This window comes from Vespa crabro, chromosome 3 (assembly GCF_910589235.1).
Source record: "Vespa crabro chromosome 3, iyVesCrab1.2, whole genome shotgun sequence".
Taxonomy (NCBI): domain Eukaryota; kingdom Metazoa; phylum Arthropoda; class Insecta; order Hymenoptera; family Vespidae; genus Vespa; species Vespa crabro.
This window is the reverse complement of record NC_060957.1, coordinates 8,990,162-9,002,661: the sequence shown is the minus strand read 5'-3', so window position 1 is coordinate 9,002,661 and position 12,500 is coordinate 8,990,162. Positions and strand designations below refer to the sequence as shown.

Sequence of the window (12,500 nt, the reverse complement as noted above, 5' to 3'; positions counted from 1 at the left end):
TTTTTGGAATAATTATCCATTATTATACACAATAATATATATACAAGTCATTTTCTTATCAAACTGTATTACCTTACCTATTACATATTATACATCATTAACATAGTTTGACATTAAAGCTATTTAAACTATTCAAACTTGTTACCCTATAATTAGATAGAAATAGAATATCCCAACGGAGTAACACGTTCACGTGAATACCATAAGCAATTACACTATATTATCAAATGAAAACGTCCATTAGATACTAAACATCAATCACGACACTCCTACTGGGTACTCGAAATTGAATCTCCCTGGAGTCGATTAAACGTTCGCATAGTTTTCATAGTATTCGGAAACGATATTCCGTGATACGTAGTAGTATAGCCGGACAATTCGTATTATGCAAATCGTATAACGATCGGTAGTTGGCACGGCTCTTTGTCGTCGTATGAAAATTGCTGATCGGATCGATGAAAGGAAGAACTGGAGGAGAAGATAGAGAAGGAGGAAAAGAAGAACAAAGTTAAAAAGGAAGACAAAAAATAAAAAAACAAAAAAAAAACAAAAACAAGAAAAGAAAGAAGAAGAAGGAGAAGAAGAAGAAGACGAGTAATCCGAAGTAAGTTATATTACGAATATTCTCGATTTCCTCATAGTTGACACTAGTTTGACAGTTACGAAACACGGCCTCTAATCGCAATGCCAAAGTTAAATAGGTCGCTTGTGATGTCGATTATTAGTGACGTTAGAGAGGTAAACCGCGTTGCCGAGGAGATACGTTCGAGTTGTCTGGCCGATTTCATCGAGCATAACTCATGGAAATTTCCTACGAAACTCGCAAAAAATGTATGCCTTATGGAAATACTTGAAAAGCACGATGGCTCAGCCGGGGAATTGTACATTCTTCTCTTGGAACTGGTTTACGACAGGTTGCTTGTATTTTTCGACTTTCACGAATCCTATCGGCCTTCGTCCATCACCACCTGACGCTTCCATTTTCACAACTTTATGTCAAAAACACCAGCGATAACGCTTCGACCATCGTTAGATCCGTTTCTTTTGACAGTTTTACGACGCATGTATTATGCACGTGTGAACGCGTACATCTATAATGTATATATATATATATATATATATATATATATATATATATATATATATATATATATTATATAATATTATATACAAGTTATATACAAGTTATTCTCGCATTGATCGTTATCGAATATCTATCTAAATTTTCATTTTAATTCAGTGATATCGTTTAAATGATATTGATTATTAAATACATGTTTTAAAAAAAACATTAAAAATTCTTTTTAATAAAATGACACATGTTACTTATTGGAATCTTGAATTTATTGTTATTCAAATTATAAGATTTCAATAATCCATTTAATTCTCAAAATAACTATCTCTAAAAATAGTTACAGAGAAAAGAGCTTGTAACATTTTATTTAACCCATCCTGAGAACATAGGTATATAAGTGTACACACACACACACACACATTCTTAAGTCTACTTCCCTGCTTACTAACTGCAACAGGGTGGAACATTCGCCGATATTCGATAACCGATACTCGATACATATTTCGTGATGTGTGCGTACATATAATGTGTATATATATATAGGTGTGTGTGTGTGTGTGTGTCTGTATGAGTGACCCAGCCGTATCACTTTATTCTACTTATCGTATACTAGACTGCACCAAGCTGTATATATTAAAAAGTTGTGGTCCAGGCAGGATGTTATTGCCGGAGTAACTTTACGAAGACCGTAAGAACGTTCGTCGCGTATTAAATCATAATATTTAAAATAAATAATATTACCTTCTCAATGTCGTGTTAACAAATCCGTGTAACAAATCTTTTTTACATATATATAATTTCATAATTACATACATATATATAATTTCACGCCAAGTCTATATAGAAAATATGGATATAATACGTTCGATGTTCTCGTTTATTTCATCGCAGGATCCACTTCGTTCTACGTCTTATCCTGGATTTCATAGACGAGTATCCTTTCGTAGAAGAAAAAGATGAGGAGATCTCGAAAGAAACGGTGAACGTGAAAAGGCCGAATTACGTGTCACTCGCACACATCGTGCATCTCCTTTGGAATCGTTTGAAGATCATACCGGAATATCTTTCGAGAAGAAACTCGGTAAAAAAAAAAAAAAAAATAAAAAAAAAATAAAAAGCCAAAACCAGAAAAAAAAAATATATATATATATCCGAGGGCCTGTCAATACGATGATTAAACGAGATCCGTAAGTTATTATTCGAAAGAAATGATCGTAGATGAAAAAGAAAACAAGAGAGGTCGAGGACTCTGAGGAAAAAGATTACGTTTCGAAAAAGGTTCAAGCAAGTTGCGAGCTTAAACATTGCGAGAGTTGCAACATAGCGAGCGAGACCATTTTACGAATGATAAATGCGATAAGAAGTGCCTTCCAGGAGAATAAATTAATTTCTGCCGTGGCTGAAGAAAGGTATTACTTCCGGCAGGTATTATAGTCCGCCGGAACCGTCGTTGACGATCCTTTTCACATAGGGATCTCTTAAAAGGCGATATTTACGAGAAGACTCAATGGGCCGTGATGAGGAGACTCGCGGCGGCTATTGAGATGGACGTTAAGACGACTTTCGAGATGATGCAGGGGAATGATATGAAAAGGGAGACGATAAAGAGGAATTACGAGGAGAAGCTGAACTCCCTCGAAGCCGAATTGTCGCGTAAAGGAACGGATTTTGAGCTTTTGCGAGGTGAAAATTTTCAGCTCGAAGGTAGGATCGAAAATGGTAGGTTTCTCTTCTATGTATCTAGTTACTTCGTCGTTTCCTTCTCCTACTTTTTCTTTTTTTACTCCTACTCTTACTCCTCCCTACTTCTTCTTCGTCTTCTTCGTTTTTTTTTTCGGAGTAACCCGGCTATTCATTTTCTGAAAACTTTCTCCGTGGATTATGTGTATATATATACATATATATATATATATAGGTATATATATGTATATAGGTATATATTAAATAACCTAGAAAAAGTACGAAGAGCTGAGTTTTCGAATTATTGAGTAGTCGGGCTACTCGAACGAACGAACGAACGAACGATCGATCGATCAGCTGAGGTATCGTGATCGTTGATCATCTTCAGTCTTTACAGACTTTATTTTTAAAAAACTAGTCGAACTAAAAGAAGAAGAAAAAGACGAAAAGAAGAAGAAGAAGACTACAACGAAATAGAAGTGGTAGCGAAAGGAAACAAGGAAATTTTATTACTTGCTATATGCGTCTGTCTATGGTCTCGTAAGCGAAGAGAAAACTCGTTTCTCCGCGATGAATAAAACATTTTGACTACTTATATTTAGTTTTCGCACGTGCAGACTCACTCGCTCTGAGAAAAATGATTTAAACGGGAACATTCGCGATCGGTATATGTAGATATGTAGATATTTTTAATAGATATATAGATATGTGTATACAAACGACTATATATAATATTAAAAATCATATTGAAATGTATTTCGTGTTATATAGTTACACGGAATTTCAATGAATTGAAAGAAAAGAATTTTCAAATGGAAGAGACGAACGAGAAGCTAACCATCGAACTCGAGGATACACGTATCAAATTGGAACGTACAGGTAATCGAATAATCTCTTCGATTCCTATAATATCATCATCGTTTATTTATACGTACCTACGTATTCACGATTTTATCTTTAACATGGGCAAACACTCGAAAGAGTAAAACCACTCGAAATATTCAAATACTCGAGAGAGAGAGAGAGAGAGAGAGAGAGAGAGAGAGAGAAAGAGAAACTCGAATTGTCCAAGAGTGGTTTGTCATTTCCAGGCCTGACTCGAAATAATTCCAATTCCACTTTTCCCCTTGAATTTAAATCAACGTTGCGAATCGTCCAACTATGGTTTAGTTAGTAACTTGAAAAAAAATGCAGGAAAGGCGACAAGCAAATCCGATTGACGCCCGGTAATATCGACGTAATTACAGGAAATATGACCGTTTCTCGCTCGATGAAAAAGGCAATACGGCCGAGAGCGAACGATTCGAAAGATAAATTGAAATCTTACGGATGGAGTTACGGACGAGAGAGTACAAAGAAGAAAAATGGAGAAAAGAAACGATAGAAAAAAGAAAAAGAAAAAAAAGGAGAAAAGAAAGAGAAAGAGAAAGAGAGAAACCGTTCGATAGAATTTCTCTCTTCAAATACTACGATCTCTTCAATAAGCAAATTTTCTTTCTCTCCTTTTCTTTCTATCTCTCTCTTTATCTCTATCTCTATATATATGTCTCCTTCTCTCTCTCTCTTTCTTTTTCGCTCTCTCAACACTCGGGATTTTTCGTATCGCAGCGGAGTCATGGGACATTTTGCAAAGTCAGATCGTGAAACTGGCTGAGAATAAATTGGAACTGGAAAACAGCGTGAGAGGACTAACCGAGAAGATCGTCGATACTCGCGGTGCGTGTCTCGAGACAGAAAGAGCTCTTCGGATCCTGCTGACCGAATTGCAGAGAGAAAATGATTCGGTAAGTCGATTGTATGGTACGGTGAGGGAGGTGTAAGGTGAGGTAGGAGCGAGGAAAAGATGCAGGCAGGTAAGGTCGATGGGGTGAATGGGGAGAGTAGTAGAGAGTTGAACAAAATTCCTATGAGAGAGAGAGAGAGAGAGAGAGAGAACAGTGTTCCCTGACGGGAAATCATCTCTATTGCTCGTGACATTTTGACACGAGAACGTGGTCGAAATTCGTAATATTGATCGACAACATACGTAAATATATATTCACGTGTATGTATTCACGTATACGTTTGTATTTACACAGATATAGTTATATATATATATATATATATATATATATATATATATATATATATATATATATATATATGTTGCATAGATGGATATATATAGGTAAGATAAAATACAGATATATTATATATATATATATATATATATATATATATATATATATATATAAAAGAGATTTATATGTAAGTAAGTAGGTAAGTAAGTATGTACGTGCTTCGTGAAAGAAAGTAAAAGAAATTTTTTCTAGATTAAAACGTAATCGAATATTTCGTAAACACATATATGAACATAGAAACATACGTGCATGTTACTTTCAGATAAAAAGGGAGTACCGTGTTAAATTGGAGAAGTTAGAGATAGAGTTTAAAGGTGAAATGAAATATCGTGATATCGAAAAGGAACCTGATACGGATAAAACCGAGGGATTAAACGAGGAACGAGTGTTAATGCCTGGAGACGATCCGATGCTGGATATGACGCGACAACTGATCTCGAATCGTCGGAAAATCGAACATCTTCAACGACAAAATGAACGCCTGTCGAAGACGTTGAATCGTTTGAGAGAGTATCGTTTAACGACGACGACGACGACAACGACGACGACAACGACGACAATGACGATGACGATGACGAAGACAACGAACGCGAAAAGTCTTCTCAAATTATCTCCTGGATCTCTCTTCAACGTTCAAGGATTTACATATTCCCCGTAAAAGAAAGATCCTGATAAATTGTTCCAAGATATCAAAGGCACGCGAGAACGTAGCAATGAGGCGCAAGTAATTCATTCAAAAGAATCGGTTACTTCAATAGCGTTGCTGTTCTAGTTCATTTCTTTTCTTCTTTCTTTTTTATTTATTTTTTTCCCCCTTCTTTCTTCCTTACTCTATTATTTTTAAACTACGTTCGGAGACAATAATTATTCCGTGAGAGAAAAGTGGAGAGAGAGAGAGAGAGAGAGAGAGAGAGAGAGAGAGAGAGAGTGAGAAAGAAAAAACGAAAGAAAGAAAAAAAGATAGAAAAATAGAAAGACAGAGAAACGAGAAAAAGGGAGAGGGAGAGAGAGAACGAACATCATTGGACCATAAAAAAAGCAAGTAGAACGAGTAGGCCAAGCGCAAATCTCGATGTACCAAAAAGTTTTAATCATCTCGGGTAATTACGAACTATCAAGGTAGTCCTAACTTTTATGCTCGTTCCTTCCTCTCTCTCTCTCTCTCTCTCTTTTTCGATGATGGTACTAATAAATTATACCGTCAGACTTTGCTCGTAATACGAAGTTCTTCGAAGCACGTTCGACTTCCGGCATCTGGCTCGTCCTTTAGTTGCCATAGTCCGATCGAGATCAAACTGGAACATTGATTTCACGGCTCGAGAATGCTCTAAACCGTGGCAAACTTCTCTTCTCTCTGAATTTAAATTTTCAGCGCTTTTCTCGTTTCATCTTCTCACATTTACGTATCTTCATATATGTATTAATTCATAAGTACCTACCTGGTATATAACGTATGTATTTACGTATGTATTTATGTACTTATACATCAACTACTCGTTCCGATTGAGTTCGAGAAATTCGCCTAAATAAACCATAGTCCAACCTTGGATGGTACAAAGCTACTTGTTGATTTGCCACCTTTCATAAGATCTCATATGTATGATTATGTGTATCTTTGTGTGTATATATTTACATATACGAGATACCTACGTACAAATATACAACTCGACGAGAAAATTCAATTGTTTAAGAGAAATGAGAGAGAAAATAATAAAAAAATAAAATAAAATAAAATAAAATAAAAAAAAAGAAGAAAGGAAAAAGAAAGAAAGAAACCAACAAAAAAAAAACGAAAGGAAAAGGAACGAAAGAAACCAAAAAAAAACAAAAAAGAAGAAAAAACAAGGAAAGGGAAATTACGTTTGATTAAATGAATGAAAGATAGAACATTTGTTTGTAATTTTTTTTTTTCTCCCAAACCTTTTTATTATTCGTACGTGGCTCTCAATCGTACATAATAAATAAAAGGAAGGTTGTTTCTCAGTGTTTTAGAAGAAAATAATTAAATTTATTCTTAACAATATTTATATACTCCAACGTAGACGACGTATCGAGCGAGAACGATTGGAGAATAAATTCTTGAACGTGTGAGTGTGTATATATATATATATATACACAAGTTATAATAATAAATATATATGTCTTCTTTTATTCTTTCTTTTCTCTTTTATATATATATGCATGTATGTATAAATGTATACGCGCACACGTAAAATGTAACTTCATTGTAATATATTAAGTACGAATAATTACACTCCACGACATAACGGTATTGTATATATTACAAATGTGAGCTTCTTTTTATTATTATTATTTTTTTTTTTATTTATTTATTTATTTTCTTTTTTTGTTGTTTTTCTTCTTTTTTTTTCTTTCGTTTTGTTTTTTCTTCCTTTAATTACAGTGTGTAATGGAGAGCGATAAACATCGTGATCTCTTGTATCAGAATGAAGAGATGAAAAAAAGGGGAAACGATCGAACGCTAATTTGATACATGCAATTAGAATAAATAGCGAGAGCTCGCTATAATAGGACGAAGAAGCCTAGAGTCCGGCTCTTACCTTTCGTCCTTAACTTTTATCTTCCTCTCTCTCTGTCTCTCTCTCTATCTCTCTCTTTCTCTCTCCTTCTCCTGCCCTTTCTCTGTCTCTTTTTCTCCCTCTCTCTCTCTCTCTCTCTGTCTCTATCTATCTATTTTTCTCTTTTTATAGAATCTTAGGTTTTTTCTTTGGTTTCTTACGATAAAGTTCTATGTAAAGAGAAAGAAAAAAAAAGAGAGAAAGAAAGAGAGAGAGAGAGAGGGAGTGGAAAAGAGAGAGCTCGCGCTTATTCGAATCAGGGTACAAGGAAGATATCTTCTTTTCTACGCCGACGTCAGTTTCGTAAACTTTACTTTCGTAAACTTATCGTCGAACTCTAATCAATTAATTAAAAGGAAGAGATGGAGAAAAAGGTGGTAAATGACGAAGTTTTGCCGCGAGATCGTAGAGTGTTCGAACAAGAATAAACTCAAAAGGGAGAAAGAGAAGAAAGATAGGTAGATAAATAGAGAGAGAGAGAGAGAGAGAGGGTGAGATAAAGAGAAAAAAAAGGAGAACATCAAATATTTTTCTTCTTTCTTATTACTCTACTTGTCTACTTGTCGTTTTCATTTTCTTTTCATTTTTTCTTACCTCTCTCTCCTGTTATTTTTTTTTTCTTTTCTTTTCTCTTTTTTTTTATTTCTCTCCCTTGTTAAGAAAAAAAATCGAGACTCTGGATATATAACAACGAGCCGTCGATGGCTCGAAGAAAAATTCTTTTTATCGCTCGGACTGCCCGCAGCGCCGATCTCTCTCGTTCCCCTTTACGATTTTGATAAGTCGAAACGATATGAGAAAACAAGAAAGAGAAAAAGAAAGAAAATAAAAGAAGACGAAGAAGAAGAAGAAGAAAAAGATGAAAGTTCGCTGCGTAAATTCTCAGATATCTCCTTTCCGCGAGACGCAAGATTGATCGTATTGTTCGAACGATAGAAAGAGAAGAACATGAAAAGAGAGAGAGAGAAAAAGAAAGAGAGAGAGAGAGAGAGAGAGAGAGAAAGAGAAAGATATACACATATACATAGCAGAAATAAATTATTTTGATAACAAATCGAAAAAAAAACGCGTCTTGACGATTCGAATCCTTTCTCGCTCGAAAGCCGCTTTTATTTTCATTTCTTTTCTCTTCTTATTTTTTTTTAATCTCCTCTCCAACTTTCTCAAGGGAAAACCTTATCATTCTAATTAACATTATTATCATTAATTTATATTATCAATATATAATAATAATATAAACAACGATCGCCGGGATATGGCAATATCGCATCGTTTATGTGCGCTTCGAGTGTCCAAAAAAATAGATTCATTTTTATACTCTTTTGCCTCCTTTGATCGTAATAATATATAATTTATTTATATATATATACATATATATATATATATATATATTATAATAATATCGATGATAATAATAATAATAATAATAAGAATAAGAATAAAAATAATTATTAGTTTCATTTGACTAGTCGCCGTGCGGGTGAAAATCGCACCACTTATTTACATCGATCGATCGATTCTCTTGTATCGAGTTTAGCCAATGAAACTCTTTCTCGAAGGAATCGACTCTGACGTCAATATTCCTCGTCAACGTTAACGAAGAGGAGGAGATACGGAAGAAGATATAAACGAACGAAAAAGAAATAATAATAATAATAATAATAATAATAATAATAATAATAATAATAATAATAATAATAATAATAATAATAATAATAATGATAATGATAATGATAATAATAATAATAACAACAAAGGAAAGAAAGAGATAAAGCTACCTCCTCCCGATTAATATGACGAAGAAGATACAATTACATGCTAACCGAAAAGAGAGCATAAAAATCATAAAATAGACTCTCTTTCTCGTTCTCTATATTTCATCGAAAAACAAGTAAGAAAGAAAGAAAAAAAATGAAAAAAAAAAATAAAGAAATAGAAAAGAAAAAGAAAGATAGAAAAATCCTGTCATTTCCATTTTTATCGAAAAAACGGAGATAGAGATAAAAACCAGAACGGAGAAAGAAATGGGAAGGAGAGACAGACAAAGAGAGAGAGAGAGAGAGAGAGAGAGAGAGAGAGAGAAAAAGAGAGAAAGAGAGAAAAAAGGTTGAATTCATGTTCATCTTAAAAAGATTCCTTCACGAGAGACGGCAAGAACAACCTGACCGAAGAATTCGAATGCGATTGGACTACAAAGAACGTGCTTTCCTCTTCTTCTTCGTCTTCGTCTTCGTCCTCGTCTTCGTCCTCGTCTTCGTATTCCTTCGTCATCATCGTCTTTCCTCTTCAACCTCCTGTCTCGCTTCGTTTCCACCGAAGAACCGGAAGCAAGTATCACGTGATTCTAAGTTATAAATTTAGCTTGAAGGATTTAGGATGCAGAAGAATGGGGAAAGGGTGTTGACAAAGAACAGCTTCGTTAACGATGCTGCAAGGACGACCGAAAACTTTATATACAAAAGGAAATAAAAAGAGAAAGAAAGATAGAAAAAAGAGAAAGAGAAAGAAAAAGAGAAAGAAAGAGAGAAAGAGAGAGAGAAAGAGAGACAGAGAGAGAGAGAGAGAGAGAGAGAGAGAGAAATAAATAGTAAAGCGTGAACAAAGAGAGTGAACAAACGAGTGTAAACGAAGTATGCGTTAGGCTACCAAGAGAAAAAGTGATAGACTTTTATATTATCAGCACGAAGGCAGATACTCTCTTCTCTCTTTCTATATATATATATAGAAATATATATATATTTCTACATATATATACATATACACACACACACACACACATCTATATATATCTCACTCACACTCGTTACTTTCTGAAAAAAACAAGCTCTCCTATTCTCTCTCTCTCTCTCTCTCTCTCTCTCTCTCTCTCTCTCTCTCTCTCTCTCTCTCTTTCTCTCTTATTTCCTCTTGCTTTTACGGAACATCAACCGGAAATTCTCTCCCGAAGGATGAAAAATCCTTTGGAGTGAATGTCGATTATGCGACAACGTCCTTGGCGAATCGATTTTAAAGGTTCGAACTAGGGGGTGATGGTTCTCCGAAAAAACCAGAAAGGGTTGTAAACTAAAGAAGTGGGATATGGAGTGTGGCTTGTACAAGTACCATGATCATTGCGTTCTGACTCGAAAAGAAAGATAAAGAAAAGAAAAGAGAGAGAGAGAAATTAAGAGATAGAAGAAGAGAGAAAGAGAAAGAGAGAGAGGGGGGAAAAAGAGGGAGAAAGTGAGAGAGAAATTCGAAGATCGAGGAACGTGCCTTTTACTCTTTGAATCCTTTTTCTTTCTTTTTTCCTTCGATTAAGGACAGACACTATCTCGCTCTCTCTTTCTCTTTTTCTCTCTCTATCTTTCCCTTTTTCTCTCTTTCTGAAACTTAAGATAAAAGAAGTACAATCGAACGATTTCTTGGGTTCTCTTCCTTTTCTTGATCTCGATAATAAAGGCGAATGATCGATTGTCGTTCTCTAGTAGTCACGTCTTACGGTGATTCATTGACTTCAGCGAAGTTGGCTAATCAGATATGTTAATTGAATTTGCACTGATTGCTATTAATTAGCTGCCGTAAATTTCATCGATGAAATTGCCGTTAAAAGCGAAATAGCCAGAAGTATTTCATACGCGGACCATTCAAAAATGACTCTGGATAAAAGCTGCTTTTTTTTTTTTTACCTTTTTTATTTCTTTTTTTTATTTCTTTTTGTATTTGCTCTTCTTTTTTTCTATATTCCATTCTCTTTCCTCTATCTTTATCTCTCCTAAATTCAGCCAATGTTCTTTACTAATTTTCACATTCCCCCTTTTACGTTGTTCCCCAATCTCTCATTTTTTCCTTGTCTTTTCTTTTTATTTTCATTTTTTTCTCTCTTCTTTTTTTATTTTACTTTGTCAACACAACAAGAACAACAACAACGGAAGGCATCCTGAAATGATCCGCGAGATTTATAGGAAAAAAAAAAAAGCGACAGCTTCTCTTTTTTTCCCTTTATTTCTTTTCTTTTCTTTCTTTATTTTCCTTTCTTTTCTTTTTTTTTGTTTGTTTCTTTTTCATTTCTCTTCGTTTTTCATTTACTCTTCCTTACATTCGCTTTAATCATCAATCCAAAAACAAGTTTCATCCATTTCTATTGAGAAGAAATTCAACCAATGCTCCAACGCGTATTATTACATTTTCATGTTTCCACTATTATTATTATTATCATTATTATTATAATTATTACCATTATTATTATCATTATTATTATTATTATAATTATTATTATTACTATTTATTTTTTATTATTATTATTATTACTATTATTATTATAATATTATATATATATATATCACTATTTTTATTAGGAGCACCGTGTTCTTGTTAGAAGCGCGACTACTCTGCAAACTCAAAAGCTCTGCTCTTTAAGAAGCCCCGGGCTGCGGTTGTCTTTTATATTTTCTTTCAGCTTTGGCGCGAAGGCGGAAGTTTGTGTCGCTATATCCTTTGTTGGCTCTTTGTTTTTCTTTTCTTTTTCTTTTTTTTTTTATTCTTATTTATTTTTTAATTTTTATTTTTTTTTTTGCTTTTTTCTTTTTTTTGTTTAATTTTTCTTTCACTTCCATTCTTCCCTCGTTTCCTTACTAAGACTATTTTTTGTTGTTTTACTTTCTTTCCCCTTCCTCCGTTCGTCCGTTCTCTATCACTGTCTCTGCACAATATATATATTGTGCATATATATATATATAAAATATATATATATATATATATATATAACTCCGTTTATATTTATTTCCATAATATTGATTTTCTTAATTTTTCTTAATTCGATATAAATGTATCGGGATAAAAGTTCAATCGCCGAAAAATATCAGACAATCTAAGAATTGGAGCCTTAGGCCCACTTATCGACGACCATTTTCCCCTACTGTAACATAATACAGACACGTTCGTTATTAGTGACAAAAAAGGAAGAAGAACATCCCGAGCTTCGATGATGAATAAGAAAAAAAGAGAGAGAGAGAGAGAGAGAGAGATAGAGATAGAGAGAGAAAGATAAAGAGAGAAAGAGAGAGC

At 34.0% G+C, this 12,500-nt stretch overlaps 3 protein-coding genes across 8 annotated transcripts in view; 2 read left to right on the top strand and 1 right to left on the bottom strand.

Moving 5' to 3' along the window:
- The window catches only part of LOC124423000 (alkaline phosphatase-like), a 134,769-nt gene extending 132,556 nt beyond the window's left edge, over nt 1–2,213 (top strand). For 5 of the 6 annotated variants that reach the window (XM_046960203.1, XM_046960206.1, XM_046960204.1 and 2 more), the window contains exon 10: nt 1–2,213. This exon is cut by the window's left edge and continues 9,282 nt beyond it. The gene's annotated coding sequence lies outside the window, so the exon portion shown is untranslated. The other variant, XR_006941990.1, reaches the window with a different exon arrangement.
- A 67-nt stretch (nt 2,214–2,280) lies between these two features.
- Nucleotides 2,281–6,429, top strand: LOC124423003 (probable protein phosphatase DDB_G0282105). The gene is made up of 5 exons (XM_046960210.1): nt 2,281–2,484; nt 2,547–2,794; nt 3,527–3,634; nt 4,364–4,539; nt 5,138–6,429. The coding sequence occupies exons 1-5, from the start codon at nt 2,294–2,296 to the stop codon at nt 5,531–5,533; spliced, it is 1,119 nt and encodes a 372-aa protein (XP_046816166.1). The 5' UTR covers nt 2,281–2,293; the 3' UTR covers nt 5,534–6,429.
- Nucleotides 6,430–11,107: 4,678 nt separating this feature from the next.
- The window catches only part of LOC124422922 (calcium-transporting ATPase sarcoplasmic/endoplasmic reticulum type), a 33,046-nt gene continuing 31,653 nt past the window's right edge, over nt 11,108–12,500 (bottom strand). Inside the window, exon 14 of the mRNA XM_046959982.1 lies at nt 11,108–12,500. This exon is cut by the window's right edge and continues 1,031 nt beyond it. The gene's annotated coding sequence lies outside the window, so the exon portion shown is untranslated.

Excerpts from the sequence above, each read along its gene's own strand:
- LOC124423003 (XM_046960210.1), top strand. The coding sequence starts at position 2,294 with ATGAAAAAGAAAACAAGAGAGGTCGAGGACTCTGAGGAAAAAGATTAC. Across the intron at positions 2,485-2,546 it reads TCTGCCGTGGCTGAAGAAAG|GGATCTCTTAAAAGGCGATA; the intron begins GTATTACTTCCG and ends CTTTTCACATAG. Across the intron at positions 3,635-4,363 it reads TATCAAATTGGAACGTACAG|CGGAGTCATGGGACATTTTG; the intron begins GTAATCGAATAA and ends TTCGTATCGCAG.